Here is a 25,166-nt window from a genome sequence, read left to right on the forward strand (position 1 = left end):
TAATTAAAACACCGTTGCCCCCTGCCTCTAGTGATTAAATATTTTCAAGCTTTTGTAAATAATTTTTCCATTCTTTGCCCCAAGCCTCAAAGGTCCAATACATGCAGTAATTTATTTAGTTTGTCAGAGAAGACTGTTGGAAATAGGGTCATAATGGAACCTTTGGAGACTTTTATATGTCTTGGTACTTCTGAAAGTGACAGTTTATAAACCAGCCAAATGTGTATACTGTTCTGATGTAATTAAGGCCTAATGGCCTTTCTCCTTTTGAAGTGATATAGTGTATAACAGGCTTACATTTTGTCAATAATCATATTTCCTCAAATGTCAACATGATATCTAGCATTGGAATTTAATGAGATCATTTAAGTCCTAGAAATTGTATCAAGGTACATTGCCTTCAAGCTTCTTGCCTGAGGGTGGGTCACAGTCAGGAAGACTAGCTTGGGAAGAAGACTAATCGAATTCTTGCTTGCTCTTTGTGGCAAGGACCTGCTAGAGAACACTGAATTCTTTCCAGAGCCAACTTCTGAGAAATCAGTGAGTGATATGATGATGCCACTTCAGAGAAGAAAATATTCAGGGAGAACATTTAGAATTAAAATCATTAGATTAATAACTTTTTCCAGACCTAATTTATATTCAGAGTGATCTGAGAACTTCAGAATGATACTTATCTTACAACCGGATTGTGGGGAGGGGGAGGACATTAAGAACTTTCTTTGTAGCTGCGACGCACACTACAGCATACATGGGTTTGCTAAACACCCCAGGAAGCCCACCATGGCCCTCCTAACACATGGACTTCCCTGCCCCCCAAGCTCCTTGGGCGTGACCTGGCCATGCGCACCAAGGTGCATGTAACGCCAGACTAGACCTCCTCCTGGACCAAGACACAGACAGAGCAGTGGGTGAGCATACACAGCAGACAAACACCTCTCTTCCCTACTGCCCTGGGCACAGCCATTCAAACTCACAGCTCTGCTGGCCAGCGCAGTCATGTTTTATGGGAGGAAAATAAAAATCCGGGGTTTTGTTTGTTGTTCTTGTTGCTCTTTTTGAAGTATTACAAGAAAAAATGTTGGCAGGCTCATTAGCTGCATCTTGTGTTCACTAACACACTTACGAAAAAGAGCTATGGGACGGAGCAGCTCTGCTTCTGCTGTTCTTAAAATGACACTTTGGTCTTATCCTAAAGAATAGGCTTTTAATAAAAACATCCACCAAAGGCAAACAATTAAACAATATATAAAGCACCAGGGGGCAACCTCGTGGTTCAGTTACAGTCTGGAGCCATACCAAAGGAGAATATGTGGGTATTTTACAAGGAACAATACACTTTTCCAAAGGTATTATAAAACAACAAAATTTTAAAGTGGGCCTTCAAACTTGGTACAGGATTTCATGCTCAGCTCTGACAATGGGATGATCTTTTTACATTCTAATTTCTTCAAAAGCATGTTTAGAGAAATGTGTCAAACATTATGTCTATATATCTATATAGACATATCATTGCTTTTTTAGAAGACACAAAATAGTAATTTGTTTACTTTCAAAAAATTGACACTAGTAAACTAACAAGTGAGTGATCCTTCTTTCATAATTATTATTTTTCATTTGGATCCTGTATTTGATTTGTATCAATTGTCATATCCTCAAATAACTAAACTAAGGGCAATATATGAAGCTTCTGACAGACTTCAGTCTTCTGAGTAATTTAGAATTTAATCAGATAGCTAAACTGAATCAATAAAATATGACACACCCCAGATTTTATTATTTCTGTCCCTGCCTTTTTCACCTGCTGAGTCACTTGGAAAAATTATGTTTATTGCAGAAAAAGGCATCACTGAATAATTTCTGCAAATGTATTTTCAATTTAGAAGCCCTGGAATATGAAAGGGAATTGATAGTATCAGAAACTTATACAAGGGAGAGGACTTGGGTATACAAAGCAAAGTCAGAGGCCCAATGTGGCAACTTTAACATTTAAGAGACTTTTTCTGAAACTGAAAGCACAGAAGATCAAGCTTTCTTTGGGCTATAAAACTTTTAAATTATAAACCTGTGCCAGCTCCATTCTTAATCTGGATTGTAAATAAACTCCCCTTCACATCTTAGCTTTCACTATTATGAGTAAAAATGCTCATTTGTTTCTGAAATTCAGTCCATTTCAGTAACTCCAATATTGCTTGAATTTCAAGAAGTTATGAAACAACAAAAAATATACATCCTAGGTGAACCAATATTTTGTTTTCAACTACAACAATATATGTCTTTAATACATAAGATAATATGTAGAGGCTATTTTTTGACGGCCATTTCTACAATTATTTTGGGATGCAAAATATGCCCAAGTTGAGATGCAGATGGATTTAAAATTCTGCTGAGATTGAAAGGTGACACTCACTCATCCATCTCCCCCCTTCTCCCACCCACTTTTTTTTTCTTTTGGATAAAATGTCTAATTTTTTCTCCTGAGGCTCAGACTGTGTATTCTCCAAACTTTTTTTTTTGGCTGCCCTGCATGGCTTGTGGGATCTTAGTTCCCCAACTAGGAATCAAACCCAAGCCCCCTGCAGTGGAAGCATGGAGTCCTAACCACTGGACCGCCAGGGAATTCCCCTCCCACCCACTGCTTAAATTGCAAAATATGAATTATAATGGCAAAAATGTTACTTTGCTGAGCCTTTCCTATTAGGAGTTATGCAGTCTATAAGCCTGCTGACCTCCGTATGGCTTCACAACAACAGGGCTGCTCTTTGGAGTAGAAAATGTTTAGACAACAAATACCCAGAACTGGGGCGCCCATAAGAAAGATGGACAGATTTATAAGAGTTACAAGGACAAGCCCTCACCCTTCTATAAAATTGCCAGAGGAGTTTAAATGTCTATATAAATGGGAACAAATGTTGACAAGTTTCATCTACATGACATCAAATCATTGGGATGAAACATGGAAAACTGAATCTATCATTCAGATACCTGATGTCATGCAAAGACCTGGACTACTATCTGAAAGTCCTGCCTACCAGAAAATGGTGTAAGCGTCAGCCCTGAACCTCAGAAGTAATACCTGAACAGACTTCCTATTGAACACGAGTTTCCCAAAGTGGACCCTTTTACTTGGAAAAGTTAATAAGTAAATTTCTATTAGTAAACATTATATTTATCTAGTTCAGAAAAAAAGATTACAAATTTACATTTATGGTATATTAAAACAAACTTCTATCTCTTTTTTCACATTATTTGTCATCTCAAACTTAGTTACAGTAAACTTTAGGTGTGAAATCATGGAAATGGAGGGGAATTATTCAGTTTCAAGAAAACACATGAAGAACAAAAGGCATTGAAATTTGGTTAATAAATTGTTGCTTAATGAAATACAGGATAAGTGACTTTTATTTGGTTTTATCTTACCAGTAAATGAAGCATAATCTTAAAATATTCACTAAAACTGTGAAAAAAGTGTGACTCCATAGTTTATTAATTATATTTATCTTCCATTCTGGCTATGTCATATCATAATTAACTGCACACCAATTCCATTACTACTAGATGAGATGATTTAAGTTGATGAACTGATCTGAGCTGCTTGACAGTCCAAAAGATCTGCTATTTCTGGCCTAAAAAGCTTCACAATAATATTTCGTAGAAAACTTTCATTTCCTGATATCTCTGAGTATTACACATATGTTGGGAGGATTTTGTGCAAGGCAAGGGTTTTGTAATCCACTGTTCCATCTTGAAAATAAAAACAAATCATTTCTAGTCACGCAAACTGCTTTCTTTCTTAGAGAGAAGTGCTAGGGAAAAGTTAATAGAACATAGCTACTCTTTTAATTAGTCCTTATTATTTGGAAAACTGTATAATTGCTACACAAATTCCTGGAAATTTCTGGCTTTAAAACTGTTCTAAGTCAGAAGGGAAAAATGTTGTCTTAAAATTTTTACAGTTGATCTGACCTTTTAAAATAATAATAAAAACTATGCCTTGCATTTGAACTATTTTAAATAGTTCTTCACAGAAGATAATATAATTCACATTTCAAAACTTCAAGCACTTCAAGATACTTCCTGGACTTTTTACCTGAGTTCTATACTGTCTAATAATATCATATCTCTTTGATGCTCAGCTCAAAAATGAAGTTTGCAAGTTTCCCAAGGAAGACAGGTGTGCATAAGATCAATTTACTCCCAGGGTCAAAGAGCAAAATTCTAAGGGTATCTAGAGACACACACCTATAGAAATTGTAATTTTTTGATGAAAATTGGTACAATATGTTGCACAGATGAAAGAGAAAAAATTATTCTTAAACTATACTTATTGCTGAAACTAAAGAGCAGATAGAGCTGACAGCTTTCTAAAATTTATTCCTATGGATCTTTTTCTTCTGACCTATTCTGATAAAACTTCTTGAAACATCTCTACATGCTGAATATAAAGAACAGAATCTGCACAATGAATAAAATTGTAGATCACTCCAGCAGTAATTTCATATGTATTGCTCTTCATTGAAATAAAATATCAATAGTGAAAATCATTACTGCTTTGTTCCCAAGATTGATTGACAAGTTTGGATTTGAAGCCCACATCTTCTTTATTAGCCAAGTCTTGCAGAAAGAGAAAATGTGGGCTTGATTTGTGAGCTATGATAAATGGTCTGGGAAAGATGGTAGTAGGGCCAATTTGATATGTACAGTATTTCATATTGGCAAATTGCTTCAAGAAATTCCACCCTCTTTCCCAAAATGTCTTCAACATCCTTGGGAAAATACATACTATCATGAGCATAATATATTTGGTTGTCATTAACAATTGAAAATCCATTTCAAGACTGGGAAGCATCAACCACAGTTCTTATAGACAAAATAAGACTCCAAATCATTTTGCAGTATTGAGTATGATTTTTAGATGACAACAAATCATTCTTTATTTCAAAATTGGATCTAAGCATTCATTTATCAGTCTATGTTCTATTAAAATTTAATTTGGGTTTTCTCAAGTTCAATCACATACCCATTCCAAAAATATCTAAATGTGTACATAATAAAAAAAAAATTTCTTTTAACAAAAAAGGAAAAAATATATTTTCCACTGTAAACAGTCTCGTTATCAAAAGGAAGAAAAATTATAGGGGTGTTATTTCATAGGCTTAGTGTGGCACATGAGGAAAGGCACAAAGAGAAGTGGCTTGGAATTATTATATGATACAAGGGTAGTGAGAATCAGGGAGTAATTTTCAATTTTAAAATAGTATTACCAATTTAGATGTCGAAGATAAATGCTGGATATACTAAGATGCACTGGCAAAGAATTTCTCACTTTATTATTGTTTTGTTACCCCTATTCTTGACAGAGGAACTATAGTTTATAGCTTAGGGCCAAAGGAGTACTGTCTCTACACTCACACTTACTGCCACCCAGTCCCTGATCACCGTTAACCAGCTATGTGACATCAGGTTAACCAACCTACTGAACTCAAGGGGGGCTTGGTATCCTCATCTGGAAACTGGGAGCACTTAATTCAACAACTTGTAAAGATGAAAAGAAATGAGCAACTAGCAAAAGTCCTCAATGAATTTCTATATTACTATGATATTATTATCATTATATTATGTTATTATTTTTATAATAGTTTTACTTTCCATTCTCTTACCATGAAATTTCACTAAAATATGATAAAAATAAGAATAACCATAAAAATATGTACTTAGTTGTCATTACCAACGAGAGAACATAAATATTTACTATGATCCCATCTCATTTCTCAGACAGAATTAAGCAACCTCTAAATTTCAGTCTCTGCATATGACAAGACTATTTAGAAGTCAGTGCTCTAAAATTAGTTATAACAACAATGATATGTTTGATAAAACAAGAGAAAATAAAATATTGTACTTATTTATGTTCACTGCCCAAAATTATCTACTATCATTCCATGGTAAATTCAACCACTCTAAGAAAACTCCAAGCTAACCATTACTGACTAGTTGTCTGAGGAATAGCTGCTCTATGAATATGACAATTAAGGGCTCTATTCTCTGCTCTCAAGTTAAATGTATATGTTTCTATTTTTGCCGCAAACAGGAGAAATCATAGGAAGCTCTATTTTGAAGATGTTGTATCTACAATACAATTGACAGTGTGACAGATGAACTGAGAATAGATGTTATCTAGTCAAGTTTCCAGTCACAGTTTTGTATAAATGGTTTTTAAATTTGCTTATATCATTAAAGCAAACAGGTATAAACCAAAGACAACGGAAAGAGATATAGGCTGTTTGGGCTCTTTGTATATGTCCAACTGATTCAGCTGCTTTAACTTCACAACAAATATGCTAATTTTTAAACATTCTATTGGTTATATGGTCAAAGTATTTTAGCAAAGGCTACATTTGCAAGTACAAAAACATTTTGATTAAAGAGATACTTCATAAGTCAATGAAAAGAAAAAACAACTAGTTTACAATAGAAATAACAACATATATTTTGACTAGATATTTATCTTCTAGATTAGATAACTCGCTCAATCCCTCTTTTTCAGTTGTCATACTGACAACCTTGGTGAAACAGAATCATTCTGTTTAGGAGTTTTCCCCCAGAGGTGAACATGCCCGAAGACCTGATATTTACAGACCCTTTGTATTTGGAAATCCTTACCATGAACAAATATTAATTATGGTAGCTACAGACTATAAACACGTTGGCCTGGAGAGCAGTAATTTTTTAAAAATCACAACTTGTTTGCATCTAAGGAACCGAGATCAACAGCTCTAAGCCACTCTCTTAGCTTGTTTTCAGTGTGTGCCAAATGAGTCATTTATTATTTCATCAATACCTTCCAAATGTAAAGGGCTTATACCTATTTTTTGAAATTAAAAATCCACAGAGATTGTCATTCATTCACTCATTCATTCATTTATTTTTCTATCCAATAAAATATGCATAATATGAGGGACTACTAATATTTTATTTCTACATTGGAAATTGCTACTCTTTTTTTTAAACACGTGGAGATGTTTTCCTCATTAGATTCAATTAGAAGCATGAGATACATATTATCTTGCCCACTATGAACAAACTACTAATACTGTTAAAATTACCATACTACCCAACGTAATCTATAGATTCAGTGCAATTCCTATCAAAATACCAATGGCATTTTTCACAGAAGTAGAAAAAATAATCTCAAAATTTGTATGGAAACCCAAAAGAGGCTGAACAGCCTAAAAAATCTTGAGAAAGAAGAACAGAGCTTGAGGAATCACTCTCCTTGACTTCAGACTATTATAAAAGCTACAGTAATCAAAACATTATGGCACTGACACAAAAACAGATACATAGATAAATGGAACAGAATAGAGAGCTCAGAAATAAACCCAAACACTTACGGTCAATTAACCTATGGCAAAGGAAGCAAGAACATACAATCGAGAAAAGACAGTCTCTTCAATAAGTGGTGCTGGGAAAACTGGACAGCTACATGTAAAAGAATGAAATTAGAATACTCCCTAACACCATACACAAAAATAAACTCAAAATGGATTAAAGACCTAAATGTAAGGCCAGACACCATCAAACTCTTAGAGGAAAACATAGGCAGAATACGCTTTGACAGAAATCATAGCAATATAGTTTTTTGGATCTGTCTCCTAAAGCAAAGGAAATAAAAGCAAAAATAAACAAAAGGGACCTAATTAAACATAAAAACTTTTGCAAAGCAAAGGAAACCATTGACAAAATGAAAAGACAACTAACTGAATGGGAGAAAATATTTGCAAATGATATGACCAATAAGGAGTTAATATCCAACATATATAAATAGTTCATACAACTCAACATCAGAAAACCAAATAACCTGATTAAAAAATGGACAGAACTGAATAGACGTTTTTCCAAAGAGGACATGCAGATGGCCAACAAACACATGCAAAGATGCTCAACATCGCTAATCATCAGAGAAATACAAATGAAAACCACAATGAGATATCACCTCACGCCGGTCAGAATGGCTATCATCAGAAAGAACACAAATAACAAATGTTGGCAAGGATGTGGAGAAAAGGGGACCCACACACACTGTTGGTGGGAATGTAAATTAGTGCACCCAATGTGGAAAACAGCATGAAGGTTTCTCAAAAAATTAAAAATAGAACTACCATATGACACAGCAATTTCACTCTTGGGTACACATCCAAAAAAAACCAAAAACACTAATTCGAAAAGATACAGGCACCCCAATGTTCACAGCAGCATTATTTACAGCTGCCAAGATACGGAAGCAACCTAAGGGTCCATCAACAGATGAATGGATAAAGAAGATGTAGGGTGTGTGTGTGTGTGTGTGTGTGTATGCACACAATGGAATACTACTGAGCCATAGAAAAGAATAAAGTTTTGTCATTTGCAGCAACATGGATGGACTTGGAGGGCATTATGCTAGGTGAAATAAGACAGACAGAGAAAGACAAATATTGTATGATATCACTTACATGAAAAAGCTAAAAAAATACAACAAACTAGTGAATAGAACAAAAAAGAAGCAGACTCACAGATATAGAGAACAAACTAGTACTTACCAGTGGAGAGAGGGAAGGGGGGCAATTTAGAGGTAGGGGATTAAGAGGTACAGACTATTATGTACAAAATAAGCTACAATGATATATTGTATAACATAGGGAATATAGCCAACATTTTATAATAACTATAAATAGAGTATAACCTTTAAAAATTGTGAATCACTATACTGTACACCTGTAACATATAATATTGTACAAAAAATAAATTCTCTTATATAAATAACCACTTTAACATCTATAGAACTCTTAAAGAATTAATCTTTAGAAAAAATGTGTCCAGCACTCATCTAGGGATTATGGATAAGACAGAACCATTGGAATAATATTTTGAAGTGACTGGAACAGAAGCTGCTAAGCAGGCATTTAGCAAATTTGTTGAATGAAGAGAAGACATTTGAAACTGTTATAAGCAAATGAATGGGTGTCCAGAGTTCTTTGTGAAGCATGCTCCTTGAGGGACCAAGAGATAGGATTCATGCAGGTCCCTCAGGGGTTTCCAATGCTTCTACTGTAGTGTATTACTCCCCCTTTCTTCTCTGATTTATTTATTTATTAATTGATTCATTCAGCCAGTATTACTTAATAGCTCTTCTCTGCCATGCTGTGGACTAGCCATTTGTGATTTAGGTTTGGGGTAGAAGGCCTTATGTTTCAGTATAAGTTCACTATGCTTTATCACACCTTAGTCTTTTAAGTCATGAACAGTAGAAGAGAGTAGCAGTGTGGTGGTATAGAAAGAGCATAGATTTTTAGAGCCACATCATGGCCCTTCCATATAGTAGTTCTGTGGCTTATACAAACCACTTAAGAAATAGCCATGATGTCTATAAAATTTATAATCTAGAACCTGGCATGTAAGACCTTAACACAAATACCCATAATTATTTAATAAAATGATAACCTAAGAAATATATTTTAGGTGAACATAGAAGATATTTAAAATTATTTGAAGATTTTTAAAACTCTTGAGAAAAATCTGAATCATAACCTTCAGTTATTACAGAGATGAATGATAACTACAAGGAAGAAACAACGAATTATCTGAACTAATTTAGATATTCTATTATATTTTTAAAACTATCTTTAAAACTTACAGCAAACATGAAAATGTTTGGTTTGCCTGCAATTTTTTTTGCCACAGAGAAAAACACATAATAGAGACCACAAAGGCAATATATATGCAAATTTTAAATTAGCAGCCATCTTATATCCTATTACAAATGGAGTTTCAGAGAGGCTTTCCTTACAAAGATACTTATCATAGTCCAGAAACAATTAAAAATTAAGAAAAAAGAGAAGGTACCATTTACTCTTCTCCCAACCTCTGTATTCCGCACCCATGCACAGATGCCAGAAAAAGCTTTAGTTTCAATACTTAGAAAAAGGATTATATTAAGAAGGACATGCTTATAAAATAATACTACATTAAAAATTATTTGGGAGTCTATCGCACTAGAGTCCAAAATTAGAAAGAAATTTATATATTTAGATGGGCATTCTTTGCCTGCGAGAGACTTTATGAAGTATGATCTGTATACCTGCCATGCAATCCCACCCTCATGCTCTTGAGCCCACAGAGCAAGATCATTTTATAGCTCCATGCTTTTCACAGTCTATTCTCTCTGCCTAGTATGAATCCCCCTACTCCAATTCTTTTACCCCTTGAAAACTCCCACTCATCTTTGAAGGCACAGGTTGAACAATACTTGATGAAGCCTTCCCCGAAACCCTTCAGGAAGAATTCATCATTTTATCCTATGTCTAAGGACATCTGTTCACTAGAACAATAAGTATCACTTCTATTATGTTCCCTGAGAGCAAACTGGCTCTAAATTCCAAGTGCTCGCCATTGTTCCTGGCATATACTAAGTGTTCAATGAATATTTTTTGAATGAAGGACTTACTTTCTTGATTCCTCCTTCAAAAGTTTACAAGTACTTCTAGTTATACACATTGAGCAGCAAGCAGACATGGTATAGTACAGTTAAAAACTGACAGAATTATTATAGTTTAAATCTGGTTCTTAAATAACTATGAACATTAAAAGTCACAATTTTACATTTCTGCAGCCTAGCTAAATAATGCTGCTTCTCCTCTAATTAAGTCTGGATATGGTGACCGCACTGGGAAGTTTAAAACAGTTTTCTAAAATAAAGTGTCCACATTCCAGGCAAAGAGAAGGTGCCATTCTTGGGGACATTCAAGGAGCACTTGATTCACTTACCATTTCAGTAAAAAATCAATGATGTACACTTAATATCTGTTTTCACATTATTTAATGAAATTGTTGTGTTCAAAGGGGTTCTTTTAAAAAAATCTCATCTACCATTAACTTTGTCATGAGAGAACAAATAGATACAAAATATTAATTATCCTTCCCTGCTGTGAATGCATAATGCATTCTTATGTAAAGCTACAGTAATACAAATAGTATTATGATAATAAAAAACTAGTAATTTTATGTTGCAGACCAATGACTATGATCATATGCTATAATAAAGTGGAGAACTTAATGTGTGTATCATGTAAGTTACTAGGTCAACTTGGTAAACAGACAAACAAATTCATATGTGAGATAATATAAAAATCTATTATCCCATTAGAGTTCCTTAAAAATATTAATAATGTTTTGTTAAGTTGCAAAAATAATTCATAATATTGAAACCCCTATAGTTTCTTAATATAGTTGTTTACTTTTACTGCTAATTAACACAAGGTATCTTCATAGACAACCCAAGTCAAAATAAACTTATTTCACCTATTTTTTTTTATAAATAGTAAAGATACATGTACTATTTATAGAACATGTACATTGTTTTCAAAGTACAAATCTGAAATATGAGAATTTTCCTCAAATATCAAGACAATATATTTATTTTAATGTAAATTCTTAAAAATAGCAATTTTCTATCATTTTTCCTGGGCCTGTTTTCAAATGAGAAATGACTCCCAAAGGAGAAATTTAAGTATGAATGATACAAAGGACAACAGAAACCCATCAAAACTTTACTGATTAAAAAATTTTCTTATGTATTTCAGATGCGTTGTCGACAGGATTTTTCCCTTGGGAATTTATAATTGGTAAATTAGCCAAAGAAAAGAATACTTCAAAAATTTCTTACCATGCAGTTGTTTGCTTTTGCTTCAAATAAACAAAACATCCAAAATTCACGCAGTACCAATAGGTTAAAATCTCCTAAAATTTTGCAAGTGAGGCACATATTGACATAATCTGCTATTTCCCTTAAAACAGAGACCTTTCCAAACAATGAACAAAATTTTAATTCCAGAGAATAAATGCCTTAAAAAACTATATCCAAAACAAAAACTTTTAATTTATTGTATTTCTTGTTTCAACTAATTTTTAAAGCTCTTTAGAAAAAAAGTAGCAATGTGTATATATTCATATACACTTTAATTACTGCCTACATTTTCTAAAGAAACTGGCAACAACCAATTAATCAGTTGGTGTTTTAATGTGAGAGGGAAAATACACATATTATGAGAGGGAAAAGCCATTTACTTAACCATGAAATGAGATTGCCTAGGCCAATGTTCCTTGGAACTAAGAATGCCAAGTGGTGCTAAATGTAAAAATATGTGCAAAAAATTCTTTAGTCCAGTGAAGTTTGCGAAATGTCTGTTCAAAAAAGTTAAATAGGTAGTGAAGGAATTCCCAGAGCGGTTAATACGCTAATGTCCATTCTAAATCACATCATATGTCATAATAGGCAGAATTTTCCAGAATACTTAATAATAAAATCTTTTTTTCCCCTTTTTTTTTTTGCAGAAAGAGGGGAACATGCCTGGCCATTGGCGAACATACCTATATAACTACAACTAGGTCTTGATGTACCTTTTTTTGGTACACACACTCCTTAAGTGGCTTTGTAGCAATATTCAGGCCCCTCAAACCAAACATTTTTTGGAGCTTTAATAGAATGACTCCTTTAGCTACTTTACCTTAGTTAGAAATTTACGTTTCTCTTTTACATTTGGTGTTGTTTCATTTGTTTTCTAATTTTCCACTTTCAGAGAAAGAAGTACCAACCTGAACGCTTCAAGGTACTCAGTATCTCCCATGGGGGGATCAAGGCCACCTGTCCAGGCAATATTTATATTGTATCCTTCTCCAAGGCCTGTTCCAACCTAGGAAGAGAAAAACCACACCACAGTGGGTAGAGAAGAGCACAGGGAAGAAGCAAGAAGAGAGGAAAACAAACACATGTGAGCTCTTGAAATAAACATCAAACAACATGTCAAATCAGCCCAACTTTGCTTGACAACCAGTGCTCTGGGTTATGCACTTGTTCTGCACTGGTTCTTGGTCCCGTGGGACAATTCAGTAATCTCGTGTAATTTAAAACACCAGCAAAGGACAAGAAAATTAGGGGTAATCATGCAATGCAATTACCTGAAAGATACAAATAAAAGTGGGGCTCTAAAGAAATAAACCGAACCTCATTTGGGGCTCCACTGCCAGGGAAAAAGTTCCCTTCATCATAGCGATGGAGTGAAATATACAGGATGCTGGGGTCAGCATAAAAGGCCTGCTGTGTACCATTTCCATGGTGAACATCCTACAGGGAAAAAAAAAAAAGACAGATGACAAATACAGTCGCGTCTCACTCTGTGTGGAGACAACTTTTCTAATTTCTAGTTCCCTGTCTTTCTACCCCACCCTCCTTCTCATTTTCTGTCTTGTATGTCCCTCTTTCTTTCTCCTGTTCAGCTTGCTTCCACACCACCCCCTTTACTTCCTGAACTTTCAGGCAAATTACCCTTTAATGCACTCATTTTTTAAACTGGCTTCTAAAAATCAGGAAACCACAGCAAACATGCCCTGGAGACTCCAGATGAGCAGTCATTGAGAAAGCCCAGTCCTTTGGTACAATTAGATATTTATACACCGGCCCTTTGTACTCTTTGCTTCAGTGATGGAATCTCGCATCCTGTTTTATGGAGGAATTTTATGACTTATTAACTGCCAACAGTTCATAACCCCTTAGGCTTAATTAACTAGCCTCATTGGCCTCTGAAGAAAGACTAATGTTTAAACTACAAACTAGTATTTTGCAGAAGGATCTATGGCTTACAGAGCATTTTCGCAATTCTTGACAGAACACTAAACATACGTGTACGCATTGATTTGCCAAGTCCCACCATTAAGGTCAAAGGCTTTGCAACCAGCTGAGTAAATTGGCTTTCTTGAAGCGTTCAATTCAGTTAGCAGTCCCTCAGCAGTTAGAATGACTTCAAAAGAGATGCCAGATGCAAAAAGGACTTCATACTTTATTTTGGTAAAATCGTGAAGGCAAGAGTCAAAGACACAGGAGCGTGAGCTCATTAGCTATTAAATCATTTGGGCGAAAGCAGAAAGATGGCATGAGCCTTTATGCAATCTTGTCCAATTTGCCTAATTTTAATATTATATTATGGCTCTCTTCCCAGCCTCCTTCTTCCTATATTTTCTTTCTCCACACCACTCCCCCTTACCACAGGAAAAAAAAAGGGCCTGTTTCATTAAAATGAAAGAAAAAAAATTCTTAGGACATTTGTATTTGATAATGATTCAAAACTTAATAGTTCTTTTTTTCTAATTGTTTTATGATATAAACATGCCGGAATTGATAATAGATATAGGAAAAATAAAACCAATAGCATTTTTAAAAACGTCCTTACTAAAAGACCCCAAGTGTTAAGAGTCTCAGTTAATATGGTTCCTAATAGCTTCTGAACAAGATAAAATAAATGACTCATAAAAGTGAAAAACCTATATATTTGTATTTAATATAATATTACTGCTACATGTGTAACATTTATAGTTTCAGGTTCTGTTATAAAAAAGTATTGGTCACTTATAACTACTTACTTACATTATACTTTATCTTATATCAGTAAGAATCACACTATTTTCAACAATGATTCCTACAATTTTTGAGTCAGGTACCATATTAAATATCTTGCATAGATTATTTAACATTTATATGAGGTATATGATATTATCGCTGATTTAAAAGGTAAGTAGAATGAGACTTGGAGAGCTTCAGTTATTTTTCAAGACAGGGTCTTGAATCCACTTCTCACTCCAAAGGCCAAACTCATAACCATTATGCTGTTAACTTACACTTACATTCATTATCTCTTTGATCTTCTTAGCAAACCTATGAAGTGAGACTGGTGGTCATTATTGCTCCTTATTGAGGTTTATATAACTTGTCTCCACTTCAACCTCCAGCCCAGAACTCCCTCAGTAGACACCACCAAAACCTCCTTTTGGTAGGTTCTAAAAGCCTGCAGTGAGTTTGCTATCCACAGTGTAGACATACACTAATCCTCCCCCCTTTTACATAGTACACATTTCCAAAATCAATTAAGGAATCATAACATATTTGGAAAGAAAGGCATCTTTCCAGAAACTTGTCCTGACTAAAGGCATATACACATCAGGAAAAAAAATAGCTTACTGAAAAATATACATATTAATTCCTGGATTTCTGAATGTTCAAAGGAAAGGAAGGAGGAAATAGCAAAACTTTTCCTTTATGAGAACAAAAATGATACAACTTAACCCACAATGTCTTGAATTTGCTACTGGATACCTAGAGGATGGACAAACAAAATGTTTTGAAAAATAACAATGATAGAATGTTTGCATTTCTACTACAGGATAGAATTTTTAGTCAGCGTTGTAAGAAAAATTTTGCTCTGGGCCTAGATACATCCACAGTTTGAAAACCAGAAAAATATTGCCTTGATGTTGTAAAGGTTTACCTAAGAAGGTCAAATAAGAGATAATTTGTCTTAGACATAAAATAATATGTTCTTCAAAAATGTGTTGGGTGCTTATTGTTGCATAAATTTCAGACTAAGAAATATACTCTTGCCCATAGCACAATAAGGTTTCGACAGACATTATTCATTAAACTTCACAAACCCATTCTAAAAATACTTGGATAATTCTTGATTCCATATTTATATTCACAAAGCATTTAGAGACAAAGGTAAGTCCAAATGTGCCTTTTGTTTTGGGCAACAACTTATAATCTTGAGAGTATTTTTCCAGTTTCTCTGAAAATATAAATACAAACTACTTACTGGTCAGATATGATCTGAGGATTTTTTTCTCCATAGCAACAAATATATACTAGATCAATATAAGACAATTATTGGTGATTATGAGGACTTACTATAGTAAGGAAATGAACCAAATCATGAACAGCCTCAAAATAGATCTTGTATCTAAGATTTGCTGGGAAATACTGAAAAATCATTTCGCTATTTTACTGGTTAAAGATATACTGTGAAAATTTATTCTATACAAGGATTTAGAGCCAACATGTTTTCACTACAATGTTAAAATAGCTCTGAATAAATTATATATTCTATCAACTAACGTTATCACTTATAATTATTTAGTACTGGCACTTGCGACAATCCTCTGGTCAAGTTTGATGCTTGACCAAAAATGGAATTGCCTAAAATCTATGGACATTTGAAGTGTCTTTTTTTTTTAATGAAAATACCCTAAAACATATTATTTTCAACTGAAAGTCACATTACATAAAAGCTACCTGAGTCATTCAGGTAAATCCTACTTCTAGGACAGGTTCACGCCCTGAACACAATGGCCAGTCTCTTGCAAGCTGAAAAGCAAGTGCACCTGCTCTCTCTCCTCACCAATCTGCGTATCTTTGGACTCTTCCCCAGAAGGAGAACTGGAATGAATAAGCTCCACAGATCAACTAGAATCATTCCTGCCTACAATACTCAACGCCTCTGATATTTGGCTGTGGCCTCAAATAGGGGCTGAATTAGAGCTCTCTGTCACTAGGCATCTAAAAAATGGAATCTAGCTGCTGAAACAATGGAGTAGCTCTGCCTTCTGTTGGCCCAGGAATTGATGGAGCTGGTTCATACCATTTAGCTAAAGTTAGTGACTTTGTATATGCAGGAATGAAGTTCTTTTGCCACTGAAGAACCTTCACTTTTCCTCTGCTAACTTGCAGAACAGACCTGTCAGCCAGGGAGAACGGATGTCTCAGCGCCACGTGGCACTTTAAAACTTCCTTCTCGGCAGCTGGAAGAAACAGGGGAATTTCCTCAAAGTATCCCTGCAGCTGCAGAATTTGGAAGACTTGAAAGTAAGAATATGCGGGCTGGTGGTGATCTCAGAGGCAACCCTTTGGACAGAACTTCATATGTTTAGAGAATATAAAACAAAAACTTCTCTTTTACTATAGCCTGTTGGGAAATCAGTATCCTTTACGTGGGATAATGGAGCAAATTCATAATCAAAGGCCAGTAAGCTTACAGGACACTCCTTATAGCTACCAAGCAACTTAATTTATAAATCATATCAAATTACATCCAACAATCTTTTATTCTTATATTCATGTACAAAAACAAAACCTTAAACACAAATCCTCTGAGGTACAAAATATTCATCTATCACAAGCCAGGCATTTTAGCCTTCAAGTCTCTTGTGCAATTCACTGCTTTAGAGTTTGGATGTCACAAATGTGCTTTCAAAGAGCCTCTTAACAGTTTTTATCTTCATAGAAGAGGAGATTCCTCAGAAAGTAATACTAAAAAATTCTTAAGGATAGGGTGACAGCTTAACAATCTCCTTCCTGAATAATTGTGACAAATTTAGAAAGCATAGAAAAATTTTCCCACAATTCTTGGTCTTCGTCTGCTACCCTTTCTTCAAGTTTTTCGCTCATCTTTTGAGCAAAACTTAAGAGTTCTAGAAACATATTAAATTATTTTTTAAATTTACCATCTTATAAATCATGCAAGCCAATGATTATTAATTATTTAAAACGTCATTTTGTACATACATGGGAAAATAGGTACTGATGTCCTCATTTTTGTAAAATTTTAAGACCTTGTTGCTGTAGTATATCTAGGCCTTCAACACATTTCTTTAATGTTGAACTATGACCTATACTGAAATTTAAGCATGTTTGGAAAATACATGGGAAGTTGGGTTTCAATACTCTCAGCACCAAAGAACTTGCAGAAAGGCTACACTGCAGGATGTGGAAAATAACCATTCCTACCAAACAGTACAAATGGTTATCAGTCTTTCATTCCTTTTATCTTCATTTTAACTTGACTAAGTATTTCTTCACATGGCTTGGTTTGTGCTCTCTCAACCCTTTGGTGTGCCTGCTTAACTGAATCGGAGGGCGGGACAGGGAGGCCACGACTTCCCAATAAGATTTAATTATGAGTGCAGATATGAACAAGATTTAGACTATTAAGTCTTGCACTTCAAAAAAAACTTTTAACATATTTTGCCTTTAAATCTTTTATCACCTGCAAAAATTAATTAAGTGCAGATGTAGCAGGTTAGCTTTGGATGCCAGGGTTCATTTCCTGTCTATGCTTTGTCAGACAACCTATTACACCTCCTCGTGAACTGGAGGCAAACCGAAAACGGGGCTCATAAATCACCAGTCAGCTCTCTTTCGCCCTTTCCTGGGTTGGTCCTTTTGTATGGGGCAGATCTCCAGCTCATTATTCACAAATATACTATAGACAACCTGCCAAGTGTCATCTGCATTTAAACAAACCATTTGTTAAACAAATTATAACTCTATTGTGTAAGAATGCATCATGTTAAAATGCAAGACTAATCTAATGCCTCTGACTTTTAATCACTCAGGGTTCCTGCCGGGAGTCATCCCAAACTGGCATACATGATCTGAGATCTTTTCAGAAAAAAATGAAATGCTGACTTGTTTTAATAATACCACTGTTGCACAACAAGCAACATGATTGCTAACCAGGGGAAGTGGCCAATTGGTTACCAAAGCAACAGCATTCTTTCCAGCACATCTGACTATTTAAAGTCTATATTCTGCAGGGAAAAGTAAATTCAGGTTCTGTTGGGTTATTTTAACTGTGGAAGTATCAATTCATTTAAGCATCATAAAAGTTGCCCTGATCTGCGCCTTCTTCTCATTAAATTGCAGTTAACACCATGAAAGTGAAACGTGAATGTTTATGGTTTCAGAACTGCAATCCTGAATTTAATGAGTTTCCACATTCAAAGGAAACACACCCTTCAGTTGTTTGCAAGTGCGAAAAGCAAGGCAACCTAACAGAGAAATACAAATTCACTCCCTTTTATCTAGAGTCACTGAAAATGCAGCTCTGGCCAGGAATACATACCAGATCTACAATCAATATCTTGCTTATATTTAGTTGGTCTCTCAAGTATTTGGCGGTAATTGCAACTGAATTAAAAAAGCAGAACCCCCTGCGGAATAGAGAAGAACAGAGAAATAAGAAAGCAAATCAGCCAGGAAAACCATTATAAATAATGTTCAGAGCATTTTTTAAAATGCTATATGATCTCTGAAGCCATAAATCTGCTTCTGGGAGTACCTCGCAAGATTTCTCAGTCCATCTGCTAACAATTAGAGGCTTCAGAGACATGCACGGGGCAGGTGACCGCCAGGAACCGTGGCGCTTGGAGATGGGCAACAGTCCCTGGTACTTACATGGCTGTGGATTCTTCAGCGTGATGGCCTGGGGGCCTCACAACAGCAAATCCATTCTGTAAGGACAAGACAGATTTTCATTGATCAGATAGGAGAGGATTGCTTGGATCTCCACGTACGACAGAGCATCAGGCACACACAAAAAGACTGAAATCTGTAAGAGGCTTCAGAGCTTGTTTTCTTGCCCCCATTACCATTTCACAGAATGAACAGAAACAATACATATGATCACATTTTCTCAGATCATGTCTCAAAAAGAAGGCTCCCACAGAGCCAGGGGAAGAACGGGGATTTGGGAGTTGTACCTAGCTGGCAAATGTGTACATCAGCTGTTATACTAGCATGATTCATTTTCAAGAACAACTTCTTATTTTATGACACCAGCATCCTAGAGAGGGAGAACAAATTCACTCTTGGTGCAGGTTTGGGTCAAAGTTCGGAAAGACCACGGAGGATCCAAAGTGTAAATTCTTTAGCTGGATTTCCTCAATGATTATTTCCACTCCAATGTCAGCAAAATGATAAATTTACACTCACACACTCACATACACACAAAAGAAACCCCAGAAAGGTGAAAAAGAGAACAATGGAAAGCCCATATTTCTTCCAGTCTATAAATTTAGCTTGGATGACTGCCAAGACTTGCAACTTTATTGGATTCCCTAAGTCAATTTCTAGCCCACGTTCTGGAATTTTATAAAGAATTCCAGGGCTGAGTAGCAATCAGATCTATCCATGATCAAGGAATGCCTTAACCTCCAGATTAGTTGGAATGCATCACGGAAAGCTGAAGTAACTCCAGCATGAAGGCAGGGAACTATAAATCCTTGCAAAGCCAGCATGCTCAGAAAAGCTGGGCTGCTTGACGTGAAAAAAGAAATCATTTATCAGATGGCTCACACCACCTTTCACTTAACTATGATACAAGTAACATGCTCACAACAGAATGTTTCTTTAATATACAATCCTAAAACTTTTGAAATAATTTTAATATACCCCAGGGATATTTTTTCCCAAATCTTACTACAAGCATAAAGATAGTCTCAAGAAAAATAACCTATTCCCAACGGCTGTAAATGTATATAAATTTTTCTAGAACATAATGGTAATTAACACACGAGTTAATTTGCTATATATTTTGATGGGCCTATACATAATGATAATCCCAGAAGCAAGTTAGAAGTCTATAACACAATACCAATTACAAATCTAGGAATAATGATAAACATATTCCCTATTCTTGTTCTTAAGCAAGTTACTATCTCTGTGGCTATAAATGATTAATACAAAAGAAACTATTAATGAACAACACAAGACAGTAGAGAGTGCAATTTTAAGATTGTGGAGTGAAACTCTAGAGTGCTACATGACTTCCAAGAATGGAGAATTCTGTAAAGATTAGATATGTGTGATATATTTTACTGCGAAAACAGTAGTTAGGGTGAAAATAACAACCAATATAATACAAGGCAAGATAATTAGCATGTAACAAAATTTTACAATTAGATTAACAATACTAATGATCTTTTATAATTCAATTAAAAATACTATGTTTTGTGTGCTAAAGGGCATGACTAGACAATACAAAGAAGAAAACATCCAGTAATCAATAACTATAAGAAAAAATATTCACCTTAATTAGTAATCAAATACAAGCAGATGAAAATCCCAATGGGAAGCCATTTTTCCACTTAGGAAATTAAAACTTTTAAAAATACTCCATGCTGACAATGGAGGGGTGCCTATATACTGATAAATGATGTCTGCAGGAGGATAATTTATTATAGTCTTTCTGGAAAATAATCTACCTCTATACATTTAGAGCCTTTATAAAACATTTACCCTTTGAACTAGTAATCTACTTAAAGGATTTTTGCTCTAAAGGTGTTTTAATTGTGTAGACAAGTATTTACATAAAAGATAATGTTTTATTTACAATAGGAAAAATGGGAATTATCTAAGTTGGTTAATATTAGGAGAATGGTTAAATGAAATATGCTACATCTATACCACAGAATATTAGAGAGCCATTAAAATTTTGTTATAAATATTTAGAGGAACAGAAAAGACTTAGCAATTTACAAGTACTGGTGTTAAAAATAATACATACAGCATGATATATCTGAGCGATAGTATTATGTGGATTATATTTAATTTATAATTTCAAGTATTTTCCAAATGGTTTTACAACAAACGTCAATTATTTCACAGTGAAAAAATACTATAAAACAAAGAGAAAGTTGAGAGGTAAATTTTAAACGGTCTTACAAGAAGAGTTGTGTTCATAAAGGTGAAAAATGACTTAAATGGTATTCTGGGCAGGGGGAAAAGCATAAACATGGCTCAGAGAAAAAGGATTTTAGAAAGTATTATGTACAGAAAATGAACCTGAATAGAGTTCATGTTAAGGAACAAAATGGAAGTGAAATCGCACAGGTAACTAGCTAGATTATAGAAGACAAAAAGCCAAATAGAATTTAATTCCATCTTCTTCTTTTCTCTTACGGCCAAATTCCTTGAACAAAAGGTCTGCCTTTCACTTTACAGTTTCCTTCATTACCGCTACCATTTTGCTCAACTACTTGATTTTAGATCGAAAATTATCTTCTTGCCAATAACAAATATTTTCTTAGTTATCATGATCCACCCAAACTTTCCAATGTGTTCTCAGGAATGGCAAACTCGCCTACATTTTCCAAGTCTTTTCTGAGGGGCCCCTGCCTCTCCTTAGTTGAAACCTGGCAAGGCTGCTTCTCCCATAATATGCTCAGGTGGTAGCTATTTCCTCTCTCACATCTCACCAACCCGCCTGCAGCAGAAGACGGAGCTTGTGTTCTCCTTTCTCATGGCTGCTTTGAGACCATGAAACCCACAGCACCAACCCTCCACAACACTTTCTTGTAAAAAAGGATTAGATCACGAGAAAGAGAGAAGATAGAACACAATTAAGATGACTGAGTCCTGGGGCAGTCCATCTCTCTTTCCCTCCTGTTGCACTAGAGAAGTTGTTAGTCCTCCTAGAATCTATCACCTGCAGTTAGGATACCATCCCCTCCTACTTTTCCACTATCATTTATGTTTTCCTCACTAACATATTAAATTTATATTAAAATTCCCAATTATATACATTTCATCAAGATTTAAATAGGCTCAAGTTCCTGCCATCTTGAAAATAAAATTATATATATGTTAACTAAGACAATACAAATACACACACCCACACTATACATATACATATATATATCTCCATCCTTACTTTGATTGACCCTTCTAACTGCCACATGTCTTTTCTTCCCCTTTAAAAATCTTGAAAACATGGTCTATCCTGCTTTCTCTTTTTGGCTTTTCCTCACCTCTGCCTCAGTCACCTATCTCTAACTTACCTTCCACCTCCATTAGTCCATTAATGAAGCTTTTACTAAGGTCACCAATAGTCTCCATGTCATTAAATCTAATGAGATTTTTATGCTCTCAGGCTACTTGGTCTCATTAGCTTTCAACACTACTGGCTACACCTTCCTTTTTAAAAGATTCTCTTCCCTTGGCTTCTGTGACTTCATACTCTCCTGGTTTCTTTACCTCTCTTTCAACTTCCTAATCAGTCTCCTTTAAGGCTCATACTCCTCAATCTGCTCATTAAATACTGAAGTTACTCAAGGCCCAGTCTTAGGCTTCTCCTCTCCTCTTTCCATACTTACTTCGTAGGCAATGGCACAACTCTCACGGAATTCAATTATCACCCATCATCAGATACTTCACAGATTTTTATTTCCAGGATGAACCCTGCTCTGAGCACCAACATACCAGCCCACTTCCTTGATATCTTCGCTGGGATATCCCAAGGTCACTTCAAATTCAGAATATCCAAGATCAAACTCCTGATCTTCTCGCAGCCTTCCCTAACTTACCAATGATACCATGATTCATCCAGTAGCTCAAGTCAGGGACCAGTGAGTTATCCTTAATGGCTCCCTCTCCCTATTGTTCTTCTATCTCATTTTAATTCATGACCAATTCCTGTTGATTTTGCTTTTAAATGTCACTCAAATCTGTGTACTTATATCTGTATCCATTCCTTGAATATTTTGCCTTTGGAATTTCTGCCTTTGTCTCCATCACTCAGTTAATTTCTTAGCGATTTCAATAACCACACAGAAAATCTATTCAATATCATTTCTTAGTTCTCTGACTCCTTGCCTTCCATAAATCTGTCTTCTGTTTACAGCCATACTCCTAGACCTTGCCATTACCAATAAATAACGACATCTCTGCCAAAATCTCAATGTCAAATATCCTACCCTCCTACTCTCCTATTTTCCAGTTGAGGCTTCAGCAGCACTGAGACTTCCAATCTTTTGACGTTACTTAACTTTAAAAAAAAATTTTTTTTTGATGTGGACCATTTTTAAAGTCTTTATTGAATTTGTTACAAGATTGCTTCTGTTTTCTGGCCACGAGGCATGTGGGATCTTAGCTCCCCGACCAGGGATTGAACCCACACCTCCTGCATTGGAAGGTGAAGTCTTAACCACTGGACTGCCAGGGAAGTCCTGACCTTACTTAACTTTTGATGTACATCATTCAATCCCCAACACCATGTTCCCTTCCCTCCTTATCTGACTTAGACTTCAGAGTCCATTATTATATTTACTTCCTTGCATATACTTTTAGACAACTTGTCCCTTTTTCCCTCCAACATACTCTCCCGGTGTGTTGGTCTGCTAGGCTCCCAAAATAAAATACCACAGGCTGGGTGCCTTAAACAACATAAGTTTATTTCTCTTAGTTCTGGGGGCTGGAATTTGAGATTAAGGTTTGGCAGGGTTTGGTTTCTGTTGAGAGCATTCTTCCTGGCTTCCATCTCCTTTGTCCCTGGAGTCCTCACTCAAGGCCATTCTCTGAGTGCATGTATACAAGCACAGAGAGAACTATGGTGTCTCTTCCACTTCTTATAAGAACACCAACCCCACTGCATTAAGGCCCCACCCTCATGAAATCATGCAATCTTTATCATTCCCTCACAGACCCTTTCTCTAAATTTGGTCACATGGGGAGTTAGGGCTTCAACATATAAATTTTGGGGGACACAAATATTCAGTCCACAACATACTTTTAGTCACTTTGTCCTTTTCTTCCTTCAACATACTCCCCTGGTAAAATTGTAACTCTGACTAAACACAACTTGCATCTGCTCTGTTCCTGCACCTAAGCATATATAAAACCCACACGCCTGGTCTTCCTTTAAATTCATGATTGGAAATCTCAGTAGGCTCTTCATGATGCCCAGCAATCATACTATATTCCTTAGTCGATTAACTCTCCAAGTCTTTCGTATGGTATTTCTACCCTCTTCTCTTTCTTCAAATCTCCACTAACTCCTACTCACCCTTTACCCTTTGTGATGACTTTGCTTCTTGTTTCACTTATAAAATGGAAGCAATTAGAATAAAATTTCCTCATCCTTCCATAATAAACTCTATCCATTTACTAGTCCCCAGTACTATCTAAGGGCAATTAATTCCCCTGTGCTGCTTCTCTTACCTATTCAAGGACATAGTACCTATAGCTTCCCCTTCTCTCTACAATATCATTAATTATTTCATCTGTTAGATTACTGCCACCACAGAAAAAAACGTATTTATTTTTCCTCTTAATATAAACAAAATAAACAAAAACAAAATGACAAATAATAGTATATTATAATGCTATAATGTAATACATAACACAAAAATAATATAATGCAAATAATAATATGAAAAATAATAAACTCCAATATTTGATATTCATTCAATCCAAAAATATCTGAGGGCAGATAATATTATTATTCCTATATCACAAATGAGCAAACGAAGGCACAGAAAGACTAAAGAACTTGCTTTAGGTTCATGTCTAGCAAGTGACAGTGCTGGGATTCCATCTCACACACTCTGAAACCTAAGAACAAGCATTTAAGACCAACCACATTGCACAAATGATCTGGCCTCTGGACACCTCTTTTTTTTTTTTTTTTGCATTTCTTAAATTTATTTATTTTTTAACATCTTTATTGGAGTATAATTGCTTTACAATG

General features: G+C 35.2%; 1 protein-coding gene across 1 annotated transcript in view; it reads right to left on the reverse strand.

Moving 5' to 3' along the window:
• HDAC9 (histone deacetylase 9) overlaps positions 1-25,166 on the reverse strand; it is a 999,956-nt gene that overhangs the window by 186,497 nt on the left and 788,293 nt on the right. Inside the window, exons 19-22 of the mRNA XM_082398347.1 lie at positions 19,097-19,152; positions 18,765-18,852; positions 13,043-13,162; positions 12,634-12,731 (exon numbers count right to left, since the gene is read on the reverse strand). Coding sequence (XP_082254473.1) covers positions 12,634-12,731; positions 13,043-13,162; positions 18,765-18,852; positions 19,097-19,152 — 362 coding nt within the window. The remainder of the gene's footprint in view (positions 1-12,633; positions 12,732-13,042; positions 13,163-18,764; positions 18,853-19,096; positions 19,153-25,166) is intronic.

The sequence above is a fragment of the Balaenoptera borealis genome (genome assembly GCF_965194805.1).
Source record: "Balaenoptera borealis genome assembly, chromosome: 7".
NCBI classification, from domain to species: Eukaryota; Metazoa; Chordata; class Mammalia; order Artiodactyla; family Balaenopteridae; genus Balaenoptera; species Balaenoptera borealis.